At 70.6% G+C, this 22,095-nt stretch overlaps 2 protein-coding genes across 10 annotated transcripts in view; one reads left to right on the top strand and one right to left on the bottom strand.

Moving 5' to 3' along the window:
• RNF31 (ring finger protein 31) overlaps window positions 1-5,980 on the bottom strand; it is a 35,998-nt gene extending 30,018 nt beyond the window's left edge. For all 6 annotated transcript variants that reach the window (XM_068921860.1, XM_068921858.1, XM_068921859.1 and 3 more), the window contains exons 1-6: window positions 5,639-5,980; window positions 4,709-4,876; window positions 3,656-3,811; window positions 2,825-2,878; window positions 1,613-1,667; window positions 946-1,030 (exon numbers count right to left, since the gene is read on the bottom strand). In XM_068921860.1, coding sequence (XP_068777961.1) covers window positions 946-1,030; window positions 1,613-1,667; window positions 2,825-2,878; window positions 3,656-3,811; window positions 4,709-4,876; window positions 5,639-5,980 — 860 coding nt within the window. The remainder of the gene's footprint in view (window positions 1-945; window positions 1,031-1,612; window positions 1,668-2,824; window positions 2,879-3,655; window positions 3,812-4,708; window positions 4,877-5,638) is intronic.
• Window positions 5,981-8,900: 2,920 nt separating this feature from the next.
• On the top strand, window positions 8,901-21,987 carry OXA1L (OXA1L mitochondrial inner membrane protein). 4 transcript variants are annotated; one of them, XM_068921875.1, is made up of 10 exons: window positions 8,901-8,973; window positions 9,487-9,570; window positions 10,890-11,064; window positions 13,007-13,150; window positions 13,892-13,977; window positions 16,593-16,718; window positions 17,432-17,536; window positions 19,435-19,591; window positions 20,658-20,738; window positions 21,850-21,987. In XM_068921875.1, the coding sequence occupies exons 1-10, from the start codon at window positions 8,914-8,916 to the stop codon at window positions 21,954-21,956; spliced, it is 1,125 nt and encodes a 374-aa protein (XP_068777976.1). In that variant the 5' UTR covers window positions 8,901-8,913; the 3' UTR covers window positions 21,957-21,987. The 4 variants fall into 4 exon arrangements, with proteins under 4 accessions (XP_068777976.1, XP_068777975.1, XP_068777978.1 ...); XM_068921874.1 differs by having other exon boundaries at window positions 16,554-16,718; XM_068921877.1 differs by lacking the exon at window positions 13,007-13,150 and having other exon boundaries at window positions 16,554-16,718.
• Window positions 21,988-22,095: the final 108 nt, after the last annotated feature.

Genomic DNA, 22,095 nt, shown 5'->3' with positions numbered 1-22,095 from the left:
ATAGCACCCACACCGCCCTCTATAGCACCCACGCTGCCCCCATAGCACCCACATTGCTCCCTAAAGCACCCACGCCACCCCCATTGCACCCACACTGCCCCCATTGCACCCACATTGCTCCCTAAAGCACCCACATCACTCCCTATAGCACCCACGCTGCCCCCATAGCACCCACAGCCCCCTATAGCACCCATAACCCCCCCAAGCGCCTATAACACCCCATAGCACCCACATCCCCCCTTTAGCACCCACAACCCCCCCCCAGGGCACCCACAAGGCCCCCTATAGCACCCACAACCCCCCCCAGGGACCCCAAAGTAGGACAAAGACAACCTACACCCGCTATAGGCTCCCAGCAGGGCCATAAGGGCCCCCAGCGGAGATATAGGGTGCCCGGGGGAGGGGCCTATAGGGGCTCCCCAGGCTGCTATAGGGTCCCAGCAAAGCTACGGGGCTCCCGTAGGCCTATAGCAGTCACCCAGCACCTATAGGAGCTCCTAAAGCTGCCGCAAGGGAGCACAAACGGAGGCTCTATAGGCTCTTAGAGCACCTATAGGATCCCAAACGGACTACAGAAACCCCTAACACGGTGCAGCACCTCCTACAGTAAACGTATACGTTAGAGCTCTATAGGTGCCTAAAAAGCTATAGGCTCCCGGAGAACTACGGGGCTGGCCACACCGAACCGTATAGGCTCCCTACAGCCCCATAGGCTCCCAAGAAAGGACCTATACAACTCACCGCGCGCCCTACAGGAGCTCTTACGCACCGTAAGGGCCCCAACGTACCGTGAGGTCGTACGGGCGCCATACGGTCCCGGCAACCGCCACGGGCTCCCAGAAAGCCCATAGGGGCTCCCAGCTAAAGTATGGCCTTCCACAAAGCTATACGGCCCCAGGAAAGGAAGCTATAGGGTCCCGGGGTGGGGGGGGGGGGGGAGCGTACCTGGGAGCGAGGAGGCGGCAGGCAGGACACGGCGCCCGGGCCGGCTCTCCGGGGACCCCGCACAGCCCGCAGCCCCCGGCGGCACCTATGGACGCAGGCGCCTATAGAGCCGGCCCTATAGACCTGCCCGCACCTCCGCCCCGCCCCATATAGGTGCCTCCTCCACCCGGCACCTATAGGCTCCCCCATCCCTGCTGCGTTCCGGGCCTTACAACCGCTGAAAGCCCCATCTATACGGCCCACCCCCTATAGACTCCCTCATCGCTCTTCCCTGCCCCTATAGCTCCCCCCAGCCCCTACAGCTCTGCCGTGACCCTATAGCTCTCCCCAGCCCCTATAGCTCCCCCCAGCCCCTATAGCTCTACTGTGACCCTACAGCTCCCCCCAGCCCCTATAGCTCCCCCCAGCCCCTATAGCTCTACTGTGACCCTATAGCTGTCCCCAGCCCCTATAGCTCTACCGTGACCCTACAGCTCCCCCCAGCCCCTATAGCTCCCCCCAGCCCCTACAGCTCTGCCTTGGCCCTACCCCTCCTCCCCGGCCCTATAGAGCTCCCCCCCACTCCTATAGCCCCCCCCCAGCCCCTATAGAGCTCCCCATAGCCCCTATACAGCTGCCTACGGCCCCTACAGACCCCCTGCGGCCCCTATAGCGCCCCGGGCGGTACCTGGGGGGGCCCCCGGGGCGGCTCCTTCCGGGGCCGAGTCGGGCGCCAGCGGCCCCTGCGGAGAGCCAAGAGCACGTCACCACCAGTACGGACCAGTACGGACCAGTACGGGCCCCGCCTCGCACCCCCCACTATAGCCCAGCCGCTCCCAGAGCCCCCCAGTAGAACCCAATGCGCCTCTAGTCCCGCCCAGTGGCCCCCAGTACAGGCCGGTGCCCCCCCCCAGGCCCTCCCAGTGCCCCCCAGGATAGCCCACTGCCTCCCCAGCTCCTCCCAGTACAGACCAGCATCCCCCCAGGCCCTCCCAGTGCCCCCCAGGATAGCCCACTGCCTCCCCAGCTCCTCCCAGTACAGGCCGGTGCCCCCCCCAGGCCCTCCCAGTGCCCCCCAGGATAGCCCACTGCCTCCCCAGCTCCTCCCAGTACAGACCAGCACCCCCCAGGCCTTCCCAGTGCCCCCCAGGATAGCCCACTGCCTCCCCAGCTCCTCCCAGTACAGACCAGCATCCCCCAACGTCCTCCCAGTGCCCCCCAGGATAGCCCACTGCCTCCCCAGCTCCTCCCAGTACAGACCAGCACCCCCCAACGTCCTCCCAGTGCCCCCCAGGATAGCCCACTGCCTCCCCAGCTCCTCCCAGTACAGACCAGCATCCCCCCAGGCCCTCCCAGTGCCCCCCAGGATAGCCCACTGCCTCCCCAGCTCCTCCCAGTACAGGCCGGTGCCCCCCCCAGGCCCTCCCAGTGCCCCCCAGGATAGCCCACTGCCTCCCCAGCTCCTCCCAGTACAGACCAGCACCCCCCAGGCCTTCCCAGTGCCCCCCAGGATAGCCCACTGCCTCCCCAGCTCCTCCCAGTACAGACCAGCATCCCCCAACGTCCTCCCAGTGCCCCCCAGGATAGCCCACTGCCTCCCCAGCTCCTCCCAGTACAGACCAGCATCCCCCAGGCCCTCCCAGTGCCCCCCAGGATAGCCCACTGCCTCCCCAGCTCCTCCCAGTACAGACCAGCACCCCCCAGGCCTTCCCAGTGCCCCCCAGGATAGCCCACTGCCTCCCCAGCTCCTCCCAGTACAACCCCATGCCCCCCCAAGTCCCTCCCAGTGCCCCCCAGTATAACCCAGTCCTCCCCCAAAGCCCTCCCAGCTCCTCCCAGCACAACCCAGTGCCCCTCCAGGCCTTCCCAGTGCCTCCCAGTGCCTCCCAGTGCCACTCACCTCTGGACGCCCCTCGAGGAAGGGGGTGAAGAACTGGGGGTTCGGGTGCTTGTTCTGGGAGGGGATGGGGGGGGTCAGGGCCTCCCAGTGCCTCCCAGTTCATCCCAGTGCCCCTTTCACTGCCCCCAGTACATCCCAGTACTTCCCAGTCCCTCCCAGTACCCCCAACTGAGATCCCAGTACCTCCTAGTGCCTCCTATGTGCCTCCCAGTGGCACCCAGTCCCCCTCCCAGTTCCTCCAGGCCCTCCCAGCCCCGTCCAGTGTCCCCTCCAGCCCACCCCAACGCCCCCCAGCACCTCCCCAGTCCCCCCCAGGCCCCCCCAGGCCCCCCCAGTGCCCTCCAGTCCCCCTCCCAGTCCCTTCCAGCCCTCCCCAGCCCACCCCAACGCCCCCCAGCACCTCCCCCGAGCCCCCCAGTAAGCCCCAGTGCCCCTCCCAGGCCCTCCCAGTGCTCTCCAGTCCCCCTCCCAGTCCCTTCCAGCCCACCCCAACACCCCCCAGCACCTCCCCCGAGCCCCCCAGTCCCTCCCAGTGCCTTCCAGTCCCCCTCCCAGTTCCTTCCAGCCCACCCCAATGCCCCCCAGCAAGCCCCAGTGCCCCTCCCAATCCCTCCCAGTGCTCTCCAGTCCCCCTCCCAGTCCCTTCCAGCCCACCCCAACGCCCCCCAGCACCTCCCCAGTCCCCCCCAGTCCCTCCCAGTGCCCTCCAGTCCCCCTCCCAGCTCCTTCCAGCCCACCCCAACGCCCCCCAGCACCTCCCCCGAGCCCCCCAGCAAGCCCCAGTGCCCCTCCCAGTCCCTCCCAGTGCTCCCAGCGCCCCCGGGGGCTCACGGCCAGCAGCAGGTCGAGCTCGGCGCGCAGCAGCAGCACGTCGGCGGTGACGGCGGCCACGCGGGGGCCGTGGGGGGCGGCGGCGCCGGCGGCGAAGCTCAGCCCGTCGCCCGTCTCCTCCGTGTAGCCGTAGAGGCGCAGCACCGCCCGGCCCCCCTGCGCGCCCCCCCGCGCCCCCGTCACCCCCCAACGGTGGCGGGGGGTGGGGGGGAGCGGAGCACCCGGGGGTGGGTGCCCCCCGGAAGGGGTAGCGGGGGCCACGGGGGGGGTGGCGGGTGACCCCAGGGGGGTATCGGGGGGACTTGGGGGGTTGGGAGTGCCGTGGGGGGGATATTGGGGGGCTTAGGGGGCAGGGGGTGCGCTAGGGGGGTACTGGGGGGTCCTGGGGGGGATATTGGGGGGCCTTAGGGGGTTGGGGGTGTCCCAGGGGGTGCTGGGGGGGTCCTAGGGGGATATTGGGGGGCTTAGGGGGTTGGGGGTGTCCCAGGGGGGTACTGGGGGGGTCCTGGGGGGATACTGGGGGGCCTTAGGGGGTTGGGGGTGTCCCAGGGGGGTACTGGGGGGGTCCTGGGGGGATACTGGGGGGCCTTAGGGGGTTGGGGGTGTCCCAGGGGGGTACTGGGGGGGTCCTGGGGGGATACTGGGGGGTCCTGGGGGGGTTGGGGGTGCCCCAGGGGGGTACTGGGGGGTCCTGGGAGGGGGGAAATGGGTGCCCCAGGTGGGTATCGGGGGGCCCTAGGGGGTTGGGGGTGCCCCAGGTGGATACTGGGGGGTCCTGGGGGGGGATATGGGTGCCCCAGGGGGGTACCGGGGGGTCCTGGGGGGTTGGGGGTGCCCCGGGGGGGGTATTGGGGGGACTTACAGGGTTGGGGGTGCCCGGGGGGGGGGGTCGGGGTGCCCCCCACCCAGACGACACCCACGGTGCTGCAGACGATGAGGCAAAGGGGGGGATCGGGGAGGGCTGGGACGCCCCGGGGGAGGTCAGGGTGCCCCGGGGGAGGTCGGGGTGCCCCGGGGGGGGGTCGGGGTGCCCCGGGGGGGGGTGCCCCCCACCTGGATGGCGCCCACGGTGCTGCGGAAGACGGGGTTGTTGAACTTGACGGCCCGCCAGTAGCGGGGGGGCCGGGGCTGCAGCAGGTTGCGGCCGTATTTCTCCAGGATGTTGAGGGCCGTGCACAGCGCCCGCGCCCCCCCCGGCGCCCCCCCGGGGCTGCCCGGCGCCTGCGCGGGGAGGGGGGGGAAGCGGGGCTCAGCCGACCCCCCCCCCCAGCCCCCTAAACCCCTTCCCGCTTCCCCCACCCCCCGGACAACCCCCGTAACCCTCCAGACCCCCCTCGGCCCCCAAATCCTGATTCAGACCCCCCACTGCCCCCCCCAGGCTCCCCACTGCCCCCTCAGACGCTCCTCATAACCCCCCAGGCCCCCCCCAGCCCCCCAAATACCCCCCCAGATCCCCCATTGCCACCCCAGCCCCCCAAATACCCCCCCCCGGTCCCCCATTGCCACCCCAGGCCCCTCCCAGTTCCCCCATTGCCCCCCCGGACACCCCCCACAACCCTCCAGCCCCCCCATAGGCCCCCAAACCCTCTCCCAGATACCCGATTGCCCCACCATCGACCCTCAAACACCCCCTCAACCCCCCCCACTGCCCCTCTAGACACCATCCGCTACTCTCCGGGCCCCCCATCACCCCCTAAATCCCCTCCCAGCACCCCCATAACCCTCTAGGCCCCCCCAAATACCCCCACAGTTCCCCCACTGCCCCCCAAACACCCCCTAATGCCCCCCCAGGCACCCCCCAGAACCCTCCAAGCCTCCCTATAGCCCAAATACCCTCCCGAGCCCCCCCCCAATCACTTCCCCAGGAGCCCCGTAACCCCCCCAACCCCCCCTCCATGACCCCTAAACACCCCCCAGCCACCCCACGGCCCCCCCAGCGGCCTCCGGTCACCCCCAAACCGCCCCCCCCCATCCACAAAGTACCTGGCCCAGGTTGTCACGCAGCAGCCGGGCCCCGTCGAGGTGGCGGCACTTGGCCGGGGGGGGCAAGGGGGCGGCCAGCGCCGGGCCCAGGGCCCCCGGCACCGGCTCGCCGGGGTTACGGATCAGCGCCGCCTCCAGCGCCGCCCGCAGCGCCTCGAAACCCGCTTCGGGGGCTCCGGCGGGGGCTGCCGGCGGCGGGTCGGGCCCCCCCGGGGGGGTCGGCGGCAGGTCGGGCCCCCCCGGAGGTGTCGGCGGCGGGTCGGGCTCCTCCGGCGGCGGGTCGGGTCCTTCCGGGGCCGGCGGCGTTCGGCGGCCGGGTTCGGCCTCGGGTGGCTCCGCCATGGCCTGCTGGGGGGGGGGGGGTGAAGGAGGAAAAACGAGGCGTTAACGAGGCCGGCAGGGCTTAACGAAGCAAAACGCCGTCACCCTGGCTCCCCTCCCTGCCCAAAACGCGCTGCCCCGGCTTGGCGCGACTGCAGTTGCCCCCCCTCTAAAAAGCTGCTCGTCCCCGTGTCCCCCCCACCTCGGACCCCCCTGGGTTTCCCGTCCCCGGCGTCCCTGTCCCCGAGGGCACCTTGTGGCCGAGGGGGGGGGGGTTCCTGTGCCCCCCCCCACCCCCACCCAGGAGCGCGTGTCGCACCCCCCCCCACCCCCGGTTCGGCCGACGGGGAGCTCGGCGCGGGGAATCCCCGGCGGCGACGTCACAGCCGCGCGGCGGCACCTGATGTCACCGCGCGGCGTCCCGAAAGGGGCCTGGGGGGCTGCCGGGGGGGGGTCTCAGCCCCAATTCGGGGGCCCCAAAAGGGTCTAGGGGAGCTCAGGGGTTTTTGGGGAGCCCCAGTCACTGTCGGGGGGGGGCTCAGAAGGATTTGGGGGGCCCCAAAGGGGTCTAAGGGAGCCCGGGGGGGTGTTTGGGGAGCCCCAGTCACTGTTGGGGGGGGCTCAGGAGGATTTGGGAGGGCCCCAAAGGGGTCTAGGGGAGTCCAGGGGGGTGTTTGGAGAGCCCCAGTTGCTGTCGGGGGGGGCTCAGGAGGATTTGGGGGGCCCCAAAGGGGTCTAGGGGAGCCCGGGGGGGTGTTTGGAGAGCCCCAGTCACTGTTGGGGGGGCTCAGGGGGGTGTTTGGGGCCCCAAACGGGTCCAGGGAGCCCAGGGGGGTGTTTGGGGAGCCCCAGTTGCTGTCTGAGGGGGCTCGGGGGGGTTGGGGGATCCCAGTCCCAATTTGGGGGGCCCCAAAGGGGTCTGGGGGAGCCTGGGGAGTGTTTGGGGAGCCCCAGTCACTGTCTGGGGGGGGCTCAGGGGGGTTTAAGGGGTCCCAGCCCCAATTTGGGGGGCCCCAAAGGGGTCTAGGGGAGCCCAGGGGGTGTCTGGGGAGCCCCAGCCCCTGTCTGGGGGAGGCTCAGGTAGCTTTGGGTGATCCCAGCACTACTTTGAGGGCCCCAGATGGGGTTCGGGGAGCCCAGGGGGTGTTTGGGGAGCCCTAGCCCCTGTCTGGGGGAGGCTCAGATGGTTTTCGGGGGGCCCCAGAGGGTCTGAAGAAACCCAGGGGGTGTTTAGGGAGCCCCAGCCCCGCCTGGGGTGGCCTCAAGTGGGTTTTGGGGGGGCCTAGCCCCAACTTAGGGGTCCTGGGAAGGGTTTGGGGGCCCCAGGGGGGATTTGGGGGGCCCAGAAGGGGTCTGGGGAACCTTAGCCTGGATTTGGGGAGGTTTCAGCCCCTGCTCAGGTGTGCTCGAGACACACTGGGGAGCCCTGGGAGAATTTGGGGAGCCCCAGCTCCAATTTGGGGATGCCATGAAGGACCTGCGAGATCACAGGAGGGATTTGGGGGGCCAGGAGGAGCCTGGGGGGGGGGTCTCATGGTGAATTTGGGGGGCCCCAGCTCCAATTTGGGGATCCCATGAAGGGCCTGGGAGATCGCGGGGGGGGGGGTTGGGGGGGCCAGGAAGACCCTGGGGAGTCCCAGAGCAGATTTGGGAGGTCTCAGGAGGTGCCTGGGGGTCCCGGAGTGAATTTGGGGATCCTGTGAGAGCCCTGAGAGATGACGGGGGGATTTGGGGGGCCCAGAAGGTCTCTGGGGAGTCCCAAAGCAGATCTGGGGAGGGTCTAGAGTGAATTTGGGGGTCCTGCGAGATCACAGGGGGGATTTGGGGGGACCAGAAGGACCCTGGGGAGTCCCAGAGCGGATTTGGGAGGTCTCAGGAGGAGCCTGGGCATCCCAGGGGGAATTTGGGGGTCCCGCGAGAGACCTGGGAGATCACAGGGGGGATTTGGGGGACCCAGGAGGACCCTGGGGAGTGCCAGAGCGGATTTGGGAGGCCTCAGGAGAAACCTGGGCATCCCAGGGGGAATTTGGGGGTCCCGCGAGAGACCTGGGAGATCACAGGGGGGATTTGGGGGACCCAGGAGGACCCTGGGGAGTGCCAGAGCGGATTTGGGAGGCCTCAGGAGAAACCTGGGCATCCCAGGGGGAATTTGGGGGTCCTGCGAGAGACCTGGGAGATGACAGGGGGGATTTGGGGGACCCAGGAGGACCCTGGGGAGTGCCAGAGCGGATTTGGGAGGCCTCAGGTGAAACCTGGGCATCCCAGGGGGAATTTGGGGGTCCCGCGAGAGACCTGAGAGATCACAGGGCGGATTTGGGGGAGGATCCTGGGGGGGGGGTCCCAGGGTGAATTGAGGGGGGACCCTAGCCCCCCAATCAGAGGGGAAGCCCCCCCAAATCAGGGTCTATAGAGCCTCAGCGTGAATTTGGGGGGGGAAGGTGTCCCGGGGTGATTTGGGGGGAGGAGGGGGACCGTGGGGGCTCCCAACTTCCACCTCGGGGGTGAGGCCAGGCCCCCTCACAGCCAGTCACCTCAGCGACCTGCGCGGTAACGGCCGCGGTGGGGGGGGGGGGGGGGCGGTGGAGGGGGGGGGGTCTACCTCCGAGGCCGGTGCTTAACAGGAGGAGGTAGTAGGAAGCCGAAGAAACCCCCCCCCACCCCCTTCGCCCACCCCAGTCCCGGTCCCCCCCCCCCCCAGCGGGTAACAGGGACGGAGCGACCCACCGCGCCCTCCGCCACCTTCGAGCGACGCCTCAAAATGGCGCCGGCGGCGATCGCCTCAGCCCGGCCTTCCCGCCCGGCGTGACGTCACCCGCCGCGCGCCGGCCCCGCCCCTGCGCGGGCAGCGCCCACACCCGCCATGGCGGCCGCGGCTTCGGGGCGGCGCCGCGCCTGCGCGCGGGAGTCCTTCCCCCCGCCCCCCCCCCCCCGCCTCGCCCACGTGGTCCGCAGCGATGATGGCGGCGGCGGCGGCACCGCGGCTCCGGCCGCTGCTCCGGGCCCTGCGGCTACAGGTGCGTCCGGCGTGACGTCACGGCGCGGCGGTGACGTCACACCCGGGGGGGCGCGGAGTCGGGGGGAGAGAGACCCCCCACCACCACCACCCCCTTCCCCCCCCTCCCTTTTATACCCCCAACTTGGCCTTTCTGCTATTTCTGCCCTTGTAATGACGTCATGGGGAGCCGTGACGTCACGCCGAGACATTTCCCCCCCCCCCGAGGGAGGCCGAGTGGGCTGCGCGGTTTCCGCCCCTTTCTTGTTCCTTTTCGGGCCGTCGCGCTTGATTTTCCGCGCTGTTACGTCACCGTGCTGAGCAGTGACGTCAGAGCTTGCCCCCCCCGGTCTGTTTGGTGAGGGGTGAGGCCGCTGATGATGTCACGGAGGGGGGTCACGACCTTGCTGGTCACCCCCCCCCCCACACACACACACCACGGCGGCAGGGGAGGCCGCGGAGGGGGGTGATGACGTCATGGGCGGAGCTGTGACGTCACGCGCGGCCTGTTCCCCCCCCCCATTCTCTGCTACAGACGCCGCGGGGGCCCCTCCTGCCCCACCGGCCCCTCCTGGGGCTGGGCCCCGCGCCCCGGGCCCTGAGCACCGCCGGCCCCCAGGTGAGGGGCGCTGGGGGGGCAGCTTGGGGGGCAGGTTAGGGGGATAGGGGGCGGGATGGGGGTCCTGGGGGGCAGGTTGGGGGGGTCTAGGGGGGCAGCTTGGGGGTCCTGGGGGGCAGCTTGGGGGGCTGGGGAGCAGGTTGGGGGTCCTGGGGGGCAGGTTGGGGGTCCTGGGGGGCAGCTTGGGGGATGGGGAGCAGGTTGGGAGTCCTGGGGGGCAGGTTGGGGGGCTGGAGGCGGGTTGAGGGGGCTGGGGGGCAGGTTGGGGGTGCTGGGGTGCAGCTTGGGGAGCCGGGGGGCAGGTTGGGGGTCCTGGGGGGCAGCTTGGGGGTCCTGGGGGGCAGCTTGGGGGGCTGGAGGCGGGTTGAGGGGGCTGGGGGGCAGGCTGAGGGGCTGGGGGGCAGGTTGGGGGTCCTGGGGGGCAGGTTGGGGGTGCTGGGGTGCAGCTTGGGGGTCCTGGGGGGCAGGTTGGGGGTCCTGGGGGGCAGGTTGGGGGGCTGGGGAGCAGGTTGGGGGTCCTGGGGGGCAGGTTGGGGGGCTGGGGACGAGAATAGGGCTGTGGGGGGGCAGTTTAGGGCTGTGGGGGGGCAGCTTGGGGGTCTGGGGACCAGCTTGGGGGTCTGGGTACCAGATTAGTGCTGTGGGGGGCAGCTTGGGGGTCTGGGGGTGAGCTTAGGGCTGTGGGGGGGCAGCTTGGGGGTCTGGGGGGGCAGCTTGGGGGTCTGAGGGTGAGCTTAGGGCTGTGGGGGGGCAGCTTGGGGGTCTGGGGGGGCAGCTTGGGGGTCTGGGGGTGAGCTTAGGGCTGTGGGGGGGCAGCTTGGGGGTCTGGGGGGGCAGCTTGGGGGTCTGGGGACGAGAATAGGGCTGTGGGGGGCAGTTTAGGGCTGTGGGGGGGCAGCTTGGGGGTCTGGGGGACCAGTTTGGGGGTCTGAGGGTGAGATTAGGGCTGTGGGGGGGCAGCTTGGGGGTCTGAGGGACCAGTTTGGGGGTCAGGGGGTCAGCTTAGGGCTGGGTGGGGGGCAGCTTGGGGGTCTGGGGGACCAGTTTGGGGGTCTGGGGGTCAGCTTAGGGCTGGGTGGGGGGCAGCTTGGGGGTCTGGGGGTGAGATTAGTGCTATGGGGGGCAACTTGGGGGTCTGGGCGCCAGCTTGGGGGTCTGGGGGACCACATCAGGACCATGGCGGGGGGGGCAGCTTGGGGGTCAGAGGCGCCGGTCCGGCTGCTCTATGGGGCAGATGGAGGAGGGAGGGGGGGAGCGGGCAGGCGGGCAGCCCCCTTGCCCAGCGCCCGCCGTCTGTCGCCGCCCCCCCCCCCCCGCAGGCCGTGGGGCAGGCCGCCGTGGGGCCGGACGCCGTGGGGCCGGCCGCCGTGGGGCAGGAGGTGCGGCTGGAGGAGCTGGGCCTGGGCGCCTGCAGCCCCGTGGGGCTGGTGCAGAACCTGCTGCAGTTCCTGCACCTCGACCTGGGCCTGCCCTGGTGGGGGGCCATCGCCCTCGGTGAGCGGCCGGGGGGGGTCTCTGTGGGGCTGGGGGGTCCCTATGGGGCTGGGGGGGCCCTATGGGGCAGGTGGGGGGGTGTTATGGGGCTGGAGGATCTTTCTGTGGTGCAAGGAGTGGGGATGGTATGGGGGTGGAGGATGCCGCTATGGGGCTGGGGGGGGTCCCTGTGGGGCTGGGGGGTCCCTATGGGGCTGGGGGAGCCCTATGGGGCAGGTGGGGGGGTGTTATGGGTCTGGAGGGTTTGCCTATGGAGCTGGGGAGTGGGAATGCTATGGGGCTGGGGGGGTGTCTGTGGGATGGGAGGGGGTCCCTGTGGGGCTGGGGGGGTCCCTGTGGGGCTGGGGGGGGCCCTATGGGGCTGGGGGGGGCCCTATGGGGCAGGTGGGGGGGTGTTATGGGGCTGGAGGGTTTGCCTATGGAGCTGGGGAGTGGGAATGCTATGGGGCTGGGGGGGTCTCTGTGGGATGGGAGGGGGTCTCTGTGGGGCTGGGGGGGGTCTCTGTGGGGCTGCGGGGTCCCTATGGGGCTGGGGGGGCCCTATGGGGCAGGTGGGGGGGTGTTATGGGTCTGGAGGGTTTGCCTATGGAGCTGGGGAGTGGGAATGCTATGGGGCTGGGGGGGTCTCTATGGGGCAAGGGTGGTGCTATGGGGCAGGCAGGGCTGTCTATGGGGCAGGGAGGAGTGACTAGGGGGCAGGGGGGAGCTCCCAGGAGGTCTCTATGGGGGAGGAGAGGGTCTCTATGGGGCAAGAGGGGGTCCCGGGAGGTCTCTGTGGGGCAGGAGAGGGTCTCTATGGGGCAGGAAGGGCTCTCTATGGGGCAGGAGGGGCTCCTAGGGGTGGCTATGGGGCAGGGAGGGCTCTCTATGGGGCAGGAGGGGCTCCTAGGGGGTCTCTATGGGGCAGGAGGGGGTCTCTATGAGGCAGGGAGGGGTGGCTATGGGGCAGGAGGGGGTCCCAGGGGCTCTCTATGGGGCAGTAGGGGGTCTCTATGGGACAGGAAGGGCTCTCTATGGGGCAAGAGGGGCTCCTAGGGGTGGCTATGGGGCAGGAGGGGGTCCCAGGAGGTCTCTATGGGGCAGCAGGGGCTCCCAGGAGCTTTCTATGGGGCAGGGAGGGCTCTCTATGGGGCAGGAGGGGGTCCCAGGGGCTCTCTATGGGGCGGGAGGGGCTCTCTATGGGGCAGGAGGGGGTCTCTATGGGGCAGGGAGGGCTCTCTATGGGGCAGGAGGGGCTCCCAGGGGCTCTCTATGGGGCAGGAGGGGGTGGCTATGGGGCAGGAGGGGCTCCCAGGGGCTCTCTATGGGGCAGGAGGGGGTCTCTATGGGGCAGCAGGGGCTCCCAGGGGCTCTCTATGGGGCGGGAGGGGGTCCCTATGGGGCAGGAGGGGGTGGCTATGGGGCAGGAGGGGCTCCCAGGGGCTCTCTATGGGGCAGGAGGGGGTCTCTATGGGGCAGCAGGGGCTCCCAGGGGCTCTCTATGGGGCGGGAGGGGGTCCCTATGGGGCAGGAGGGGGTGGCTATGGGGCAGGAGGGGCTCCCAGGGGCTCTCTGTGGGGCAGGAAGGGGCTCTCTATGGGGCAGGAGGGGGTCTCTATGGGGCAGGGAGGGCTCTCTATGGGGCAGGAGGGGCTCCCAGGGGCTCTCTATGGGGCAGGAGGGGGTCTCTATGGGGCAGGAGGGGGTCCCAGGGGCTCTCTATGGGGCGGGAGGGGGTCCCTATGGGGCAGGAGGGGGTCTCTATGGGGCAGGAGGGGCTCCCAGGGGCTCTCTATGGGGCAGGAGGGGGTGGCTATGGGGCAGGAGGAGCTCCCAGGGGCTCTCTATGGGGCAGGAGGGGGTCTCTATGGGGCAGGAGGGGCTCCCAGGGGCTCTCTGTGGGGCAGGGGCGGCCGGCCGGCCGTGGGGCAGGGGCTGACGGCCGGGGCCGGCCGTGGGGCAGGCACGGTGGGGGCGCGGGCGGCCCTGCTGCCGCTGCTGCTGGGGGCCCAGCGCCAGGCCGCCCGCCTGGCCCCCCACCTGCCCCACCTCCAGCGCCTGGCCCACCGCCTCCAGCACGCCCGTCGCCACGGCGACCCCCGCGCAGGTGGGCGGGGCCGCGGGGGGGCGGGGCCGCGCCGGGGGGCGGGGCCTCCGGGGTGTGGCTGGGGTGGGGGGCGGGAGGGCTGCGGGTTCTATGAGCCGGGGGGGCGGGGCCACGGCGGGGGGCGGGGCCTCGGGGGGGGCGGGAGGGCTGCGGGTTCTATGAGCCGGGGGGGCGGGGCCACGGCGGGGGGCGGGGCCTCGGGGGGGGCGGGAGGGCTGCGGGTTCTATGAGCCGGGGGGCGGGGCTACGCCGGGGGCGGGGCCTCGGCGGGGGCGGGGCCTCCAGGGTGTGGCTGAGGGGGCGGGGTGGGCTCTGGGGTTCTATGAGCCGGGGGGGCGGGGCCTCGCCGGGGGGCGGGGCCTCTGCAGGGGGGGTGGTTGGAGGGGAGGGAGGGCTCTGGGTTCTGTGGGGGGGCGGGGCCAATGCGGGGGGCGGGGCCTCGGTGGGGGCGGGGCCTCTGGGGTGTGGCTGGGGGCAGGGGGGCTCTGGGTTCTATGAGCTGGGGGGCGGGGCCTCGGTGGGGGCGGGGCCTCAGCAGCACGCAGTTCTATTGGTCCTGGGGGCGGGGCCTCGGGGAGGGGGCGGGGCCTCGGGGAGGGGGCGGGGCCTCGGGGGCGGGAGGGCTCCGGATTCCACTGGGTGGGGGTGGGGCTGGTGGCGCAGGGCGTGGTCTGGCGGTGGGAGGGGGTGGGGCCGGGCCTGGCCCCGCCCCCCGCAGCCCTCGGCCCCGCCCCCCGGCAGTGACGCTGGCCTACACGGAGCTGGCGGCCTATCAGAAGGCGCATGACGTCAACCCGCTGCGGGGCTTCCTGGTGCCCCTGGTGCAGGTCAGGGGCCCCGGCGTCCGGGGAGGGGCCCAGGCGTCCGGGGAGGGGGCCCAGGTGTCCGGGGAGGGACCCAGGCGTCCGGGGAGGGGGCCCAGGCGTCCGGGGAGGGGGCCCAGGTGTCCGGGGAGGGGGCCCAGGTGTCCGGGGAGGGACCCAGGCGTCCGGGGGAGGGGCCCAGGTGTCCGGGGAGGGGCCCAGGCGTCCGGGAAGGGGGCCCAGGCGTCCGGGGAAGGGCCCAGGTGTCCGGGGAGGGGGCCCAGGTGTCCGGGGAAGGGGCCCAGGTGTCCGGGGAGGGGCCCAGGCGTCCGGGGAGGGGCCCAGGCATCCGGGGAGGGACCCAGGTGTCCGGGGCGGGGGCCCAGGTGTCCAGGAAAGGGGCCCAGGCGTCCGGGGAAGGGACCCAGGCGTCCGGGGAAGGGGCCCAGGCGTCCGAGAGGAGGGGCCCAGGTGTCCGGGTCGGGGCCCAGGCGTCCGGGGAAGGGCCCAGGTGTCCGGGGAGGGGGCCCAGGTGTCCGGGGAAGGGGCCCAGGTGTCCGGGGAGGGGCCCAGGCGTCCGGGGAGGGGCCCAGGCATCCGGGGAGGGACCCAGGTGTCCGGGGCGGGGGCCCAGGTGTCCAGGAAAGGGGCCCAGGCGTCCAGGTCGGGACCCAGGCGTCCGGGGAAGGGGCCCAGGCGTCCGAGAGGAGGGGCCCAGGTGTCCGGGTCGGGGCCCAGGCGTCCGGGGAAGGGGCCCAGGCGTCCGAGAGGAGGGGCCCAGCTGTCCGGGGAAGGGGCCCAGGTGTCCGGGAAGGGGCCCAGGTGTCCAGGGAGGGGCCCAGGCGTCCGGGGAGGGGCCCAGGCATCCGGGGAGGGGCCCAGGTGTCCGGGGCGGGGGCCCAGGTGTCCAGGAAAGGGGCCCAGGCGTCCGGGGAAGGGGCCCAGGCGTCCGGGGAAGGGGCCCAGGCGTCCGAGAGGAGGGGCCCAGGTGTCCGGGTCGGGGCCCAGGCGTCCGGGTCGGGGCCCAGGCGTCCGAGAGGAGGGGCCCAGGCGTCCGGGGAAGGGGCCCAGGTGTCCGGGAAGGGGCCCAGGTGTCCGAGAAGGGGCCCAGGCGTCCGGGGAGGGGGCCCAGGTGTCTGGGAAGGGGCCCCTGTGTCCGGGGGAGGGGGCCCAGGCGTCCGGGGCAGGGGCCCAGGCGTCCGGGGAGGGGCCCAGGCGTCCGGGGAGGGGCCCAGGTGTCCGGGGAGGGGCCCAGGCGTCCGGGTCGGGGCCCAGGTGTCTGGGGTGGGGGCCCAGGTGTCCAGGAAAGGGGCCCAGGCGTCCGGGGAGGGGGCCCAGGCGTCCAGGTCGGGGCCCAGGCGTCCGGGAGGGGGGCCCAGGCGTCCGGGGAGGGACCCAGGCGTCCGGGGGAGGGCCCAGGTGTCCGGGGAGGGGGCCCAGGTGTCCGGGGAGGGGCCCAGGCATCCGGGGGAGGGGCCCAGGTGTCCGGGGAGGGGCCCAGGCGTCCGGGAAGGGGGCCCAGGCGTCCGGGGAAGGGCCCAGGTGTCCGGGGAGGGGGCCCAGGTGTCCGGGGAAGGGGCCCAGGTGTCCGGGGAGGGGCCCAGGCGTCCGGGGAGGGGCCCAGGCATCCGGGGAGGGACCCAGGTGTCCGGGGCGGGGGCCCAGGTGTCCAGGAAAGGGGCCCAGGCGTCCGGGGAAGGGACCCAGGCGTCCGGGGAAGGGGCCCAGGCGTCCGAGAGGAGGGGCCCAGGTGTCCGGGTCGGGGCCCAGGCGTCCGGGGAAGGGGCCCAGGCGTCCGAGAGGAGGGGCCCAGCTGTCCGGGGAAGGGGCCCAGGTGTCCGGGAAGGGGCCCAGGTGTCCAGGGAGGGGCCCAGGCGTCCGGGGAGGGGCCCAGGCATCCGGGGAGGGGCCCAGGTGTCCGGGGCGGGGGCCCAGGTGTCCAGGAAAGGGGCCCAGGCGTCCGGGGAAGGGGCCCAGGCGTCCGGGGAAGGGGCCCAGGCGTCCGAGAGGAGGGGCCCAGGTGTCCGGGTCGGGGCCCAGGCGTCCGGGTCGGGGCCCAGGCGTCCGAGAGGAGGGGCCCAGGCGTCCGGGGAAGGGGCCCAGGTGTCCGGGAAGGGGCCCAGGTGTCCGAGAAGGGGCCCAGGCGTCCGGGGAGGGGGCCCAGGTGTCTGGGAAGGGGCCCCTGTGTCCGGGGGAGGGGGCCCAGGCGTCCGGGGAGGGGCCCAGGCGTCCGGGGCAGGGGCCCAGGCGTCCGGGGAGGGGCCCAGGTGTCCGGGGAGGGGCCCAGGCGTCCGGGTCGGGGCCCAGGTGTCTGGGGTGGGGGCCCAGGTGTCCAGGAAAGGGGCCCAGGCGTCCGGGGAGGGGGCCCAGGCGTCCAGGTCGGGGCCCAGGCGTCCGGGAGGGGGGCCCAGGCGTCCGGGGAGGGACCCAGGCGTCCGGGGGAGGGGCCCAGGCGTCCGGGGAGGGACTCAGGTGCCTGGGAAAGGGGCCCAGGCGTCCGGCAAAGGGGGCCCAGGCGTCCAGGTCGGGACCCAGGCGTCCGGGGCAGGGGGCCCAGGCGTCCGGGGGCCGGGGCGGTGACGCGGGGGGCCGGGGGGCAGACCCCGCTCTTCCTCTCCTTCTTCGTGGCGCTGCGGCAGATGGCGGCGGCCCCCGTGCCGGGGCTGCGGGCCGGGGGTCTCGCCTGGTTCCCGGACCTGGCCGCCCCCGACCCCTTCTACGTCCTGCCCCTGCTCGTCACCGCCTCCACCTGGCTCGTCCTCGAGGTGCCTCCCCCCCGCGGGAACGGGGCGGGGGCGGTGTAGGTCCTACGTAAACACGGGGGGGTCCCGTAGACCCTACACAAACACGGGGGGGGCCCGTAGATCCTACGTAACCGGGGTGGTTGGGGTAGATCCTGGGTAAACGTGGGGGTTTCTGTAGGTCCTACGCAAACATGGGGGTTTCTGTAGGTCCTACGTAAACATGGGGGTTCCTGTAGGTCCTACGTAAACATGGGGGTTCCTGTAGGTCCTACGTAAACATGGGGGGTCCCGTAGGCCCTACACAAACACGGGGGGGTCCCGTAGACCCTACGTAACCGGGGCGGTGGGGGTAGATCCTGGGTAAACGTTGGGGTTCCTGTAGGTCCTACGTAAACATGGGCGTTCATGTAGACCCTACACAAATATGGCGGTTGGGATAGTTTATACGTAAACATGGGGGTTCCTGTAGGTCTTATGTAAACATGGGGGGGTCCCATGAATCGTGCACAAGTACGGGGGTTGGGATAGACCCTACGTAAACATAGCAGTTTGGGTAGGTCCTATGTAAACATGGGGCTTCCTGTAGGTCCTACGCGAACACGGGGGGGTCCCGTAGAGCGTGAGTCAACGTGGGGCATCCTGTAGGTCCTACGTAAACAGGGGGGCTGCCGTAGACCCCACGTAAGCGGGGGGGCTGCCGTAGACCCTACGTAAACATGGGGGTCCGGGCGCAGGTGGGGGCCGAGGCCGGGCTGTCGGGGGCCGGGGCCGGGGCCGCGCGGCGCCTCCTCCGCCTCCTGCCGCTCCTCGTCCTGCCCTTCATCCTCCACTTCCCCACGGTGAGCGGGGCCGGGGGGCGGGGCTTCGGGGCGGGGGCGGGGCTTGCACGAGGGCGCTTCCTCGCACGGCGACTGCCGCTTGCACGAGGGCTGCTCCTCGCACGAGGATTGCCGCTTGCACGAGGATTGCTGCTTGCACGAGGGCCGCTCCTTGCACGAGGATTGCCGCTTGCACGGGAGCGATTCCTCGCACGAGGATTGCTGCTTGCACGAGGGCTGCTCCTCGCACGAGGATTGCCGCTTGCACGAGGATTGCTGCTTGCACGAGGGCTGCTCCTCGCACGAGGATTGCCGCTTGCACAGGAGCGATTCCTCGCACGAGGATTGCTCCTCGCACGAGGATTGCTCCTCGCACGAGGATTGCTGCTTGCACGAGGATTGCCCCTCGCACGAGGATTGCTGCTTGCACGGGAGCGATTCCTCGCACGAGGATTGCCGCTTGCACGAGGATTGCCGCTTGCACGAGGATTGCTCCTCGCACGACGATTGCCGCTTGCACGAGGGCCGTTGCACAAGGATTGCCCCTTGCACGAGGATTGCTCCTCGCACGAGGATTGCCCCTTGCACGGGAGCGATTCCTTGCACAAGGGCCGTTCCTTGCACAGCAATTGCTTGTTGCACGAGGGTGGATCCTTGCATGAGGGACCGTTTCTTGCACGGGGTTTGCCACTTGCACAAGGGCTGTGCTTTGCATAGGGACTTGCTCCTCGCACAAGGATTGCCCCTTGCACGAGAGCGATTCCTTGCATGAGGATTGCTCCTTGCACGGGAGCGATTCTTTGCACGGGGGTTTGCTCGTTGCACAAGAGCGGTCCATTGCACGAGGGCCGTTCCTTGCATGGGAACCACTCCTTGCACGGGATGAGTTCCTTGCACGAGGATTGCACCTTGCACGGGAGCGGTTCTTTGCACAGGGATTGCACCTTACACAAGAGTGGCTCCTTGCACGAGAAACGTTCCTTGCACAAGGCCATGCTGCTCGCACGAGGGCTGTTCCTTGCACAGAGGTTGCTTGTTGCACGGGGCTGAATCCTTGCACGAGGGTGCTGCTTTGCGGGGGAACGGCTCCTCGCACAGGGGCAGTTCCTCGCACGAGGATTGCACGTTGCACAAGAGTGGCTCCTTGCAAGAGAACTGTTCCTTGCATGAGGGCTGTTTCTTGCACGGGGACTTGCTCCTCGCACGAGGGCCGTTCCTTGCACGAGAACCGTTCCTTGCACGAGGGCCGTTCCTTGCGCAGAGGTTACTTGTTGCACGAGGGTGAATCCTTGCACGAGGGCCGTTCCTTGCGCGGCGATTGCTTGTTGCACGGGGCTGAATCCTCGCACGAGGGTGCTGCTTTGCAGGGGAGCGGCTCCTCACACGAGGGCAGTTCCTCGCACGAGGATCGCACCTTGCACAAGGGTGGTTCTTTGCACGAGAACCGTTCCTTGCACGGGGGCTTGCTCCTTGCACGAGGGCCGTTCCTCACACGAGGGCCATTCCTTGCGCGGCGATTGCTTGTCGCACGGGGCTGAATCCTCGCACGAGGGTGCTGCTTTGCAGGGGAACGGCTCCTCGCACAAGGGCAGTTCCTCGCACGAGGATCACACCTTGCACAGGAGTAGCTCCTTGCACGAGGGCCGTTCCTTGCACGGGGACTTGCTCCTTGCACGAGGACCGTTCCTTGCACGAGGGCCGTTCCTCGCACAGAGGTTACTTGTTGCACGAGGGTGAATCCTTGCACGAGGGCCGTTGCTCGCACGAGGGCCGTTCCTTGCGCGGCGATTGCTTGTCGCACGGGGCTGAATCCTCGCACGAGGGTGCTGCTTTGCAGGGGAACGGCTCCTCGCACGAGGACTTGCTGCTCGCACGGGGGGGAGGCGGGGCCGCGGCTGAGCCCCGCCCCCCCCCCCCAGGCCATCTTCACCTACTGGCTGACGTCGAACGCCTTCAGCCTGGTGCACACGGGGCTGCTGCGGGTGCCGGCCGTGCGAGCCTGGCTGCGCGTGCCCCCCCCGCCCCCCCCCGCCCCCCCGCAGCCCTCCCCCGGCCTCCTGCAGAGCCTGCGCAAAGGTCCGTCCCGGCGCGGGGGGGGGCTTGCACGAGGGGGGGGGTCTTGCACGAGGGGGGTTTGCACGAGGGGGGGTTTTGCACGGGGGGGCACAAGGCGTTTTGCAGGGGGGTGTCGGTCTTGCACGAGGGGTCTCGCACGAGGGGGTTTGCACGAGGGGGGTTTGCACGGGGGGGTTGCACAAGGGGTGTTGCAGGGGGGTGTCGGTCTTGCACGAGGGGTCTCGCACGAGGGCGTTTGCACGGGGGGGTTTGCACGGGAGTTGCACGAGGGGGGTTTGCACGGGGGGGTTTGCACGGGGGGGTTGCACAAGGCGTGTTGCAGGGGGGTGTCGGTCTTGCACGAGGGGTCTCGCACGAGGGCGTTTGCAAGGGGGGGGTTGCACAGGGGGTTGCACAAGGGGGGGTTGCACAACGGGGGTTGCACGGGGGGGTTGCACAAGGGGGGTTTGCACGGGGGGCACAAGGGGTGTTGCAGGGGGGTGTCGGGGGTCTTGCACGAGGGGGTTGCACAAGGGGCTTTTGAACGAAGGGAGTTTGCACGGGAGGTTGCACAGGGGTCTTGCACAAAGGGGTTTGCACGAGGGGGGTTTGCACAAGGGGGGGTTGCACGAGGATTTTTGCACCGGGGGGGTTGCACGGGGGGTGGCACAAGGGATGTTGCAGGGGGGGTATCGGGGATCTTGCACGGGGCGTTTGCACGAGGGGGTTTGCACGAGGAGGGGTGCGAAGGAGGGGTTTGCACGGGGCTTTGCACGAGGGCGCTTGCACGAGGAGGATTTGCACGGGGGGTGGCACAAGGGACGTTGCAGGGGGCGGGTAGCGGGGATGCCTTGCACAAGCGCTCTTGCGCGGGGCGGGTTGCACGAGGGGGGCTCGCCCGGGGTTGCACGAGGCTTTGCACGAGGCGGTCTCACCCCGGGGGGGGCGGGTCTTGCACGAGGGGCTCGTGCTCAAGGCGATCTTGCGCGGGGGAGCTTTGCACGAGGGGAACCCCCGGCGTGAGGCGGCCCTGGCACGAGGGCGGCCCTCGCACGAGGGCGGCGCTGACGGCGGGGGCCCGGCGCAGGCTGGCGGGAGGCGCAGGCGGCGCAGCGGCGGGACGAGCGCGAGTGGCGCGTGCGCAACCACCTGGCCCTGGCCGCCAAGGGTGAGCGGGCGCCTCGCACGCCTCTTGCACGACGGCCCTTTTTGCACCGGGGTTCGGGGAGGGGGAGCGCGCGAGGGCGGCTCTTGCACGGGGAGGTTGGTTCGTGCGCGGGGGCGGCCCTTGCACGAGGGTGGTTATTGCACGAGGGTGGCTCTCGTGCAAGGGTGGTTCTTGCACGAGGGTGGTTCTTGCACGGGGGGTGCTCCTTGCACGAGGACGGCCCTTGCACGAGGGTGGTTCTTGCACGGGGGGTGTGCTCCTTGCACGAGGGTGGTTCTTGCACAAGGGTGGTTCTTGCACGAGAGCGGCTCTTGTGCAAGGGTGGTTCTTGCACGAGGGTGGTTCTTGCATGAGGGTGGTTCTTGCACGGGGGGGTGCTCCTTGCATGAGGGTGGCCTTTGCACGAGGGTGGTTCATGGACAAGAGTGGCACTTGCACGAGGGTGGTCCTTTCACAAGGGCGGCCCTTGCACGAGGGCATCTCTTGCACAAGGGTTGCTTTTGCACGAGGGTGGGTCTTGCACGGGGCGGGGGGGGTTCCTGCACAAGGGAGGTCCTTGCACAAGAGCAGCTCTTGCACAAGGGTGGTCTTTGCGCGAGGGTGGTCCTTGCACGAAAGCAACGCTTGCACAAGCGTGGCTGTTGCACGAGGGCGGTTCTTGCACGAGAGCAGCTCTTGCGTGAGGGTTATTCTTGCACGAGGGTGGTTTTTGCACAGGGGGGTGGTTCATGCACGAGGGCACTTCTTGCACGAGAGTGGTCTTTGCACAAGGGCGGCTCTCGCACCAGGGTTACTCTTGCACGAGGCTGCTCCTTGCACGAGGGCGGCTCTCGCACGAGGCTGCTCCTTGCACGAGGGCGGCTCTCGCACCAGGGTTACTCTTGCACGAGAGCAGTCCTTGTATGGGGGCAGCTGTCGCACCAGGGTTACTCTCGCACGAGGGTGGCTCTTGCACGATTGCAGCTCTTGCACGAGGGAGGCTCTCGCACGAGGCTGCTGCTTGCACGAGACTGCTGCTTGCACGAGGGCAGCTCTTGCACGAGGGCAGCTCTTGCACGAGGGCGGCTCTCGCACGAGGCCCCTCGCACGCTCACCCCCCCCCCGTCCCCAGGGCCGCTGCGCCAGACCTTCGCCCACAACCCGCTGGAGCAGCCGGGGGGCCGGGCGCCCGCCCCCCCGCCGCCCCCCAAGCGCCCCTGGAAGGACACGCTGGGCTGAAGCCGCCCCAATAAACCCCGAATTCGCCCCAAAATTCGCCTCCTTTGTCCGCTCCATACGGGAATGGGCCGGGGGGGGGGGGAAGCGCTTCGCGGTTTGGCGCCGCGGGGCCGCCGTAGCGCCGCCAGCTCCCCCGAGC

The sequence above is a fragment of the Struthio camelus genome, chromosome 29, assembly GCF_040807025.1.
Source record: "Struthio camelus isolate bStrCam1 chromosome 29, bStrCam1.hap1, whole genome shotgun sequence".
NCBI lineage: Eukaryota > Metazoa > Chordata > Aves > Struthioniformes > Struthionidae > Struthio > Struthio camelus.
Note: the sequence above shows the minus strand (reverse complement) of the source record. Positions and strands in the feature narration are given on the sequence as shown.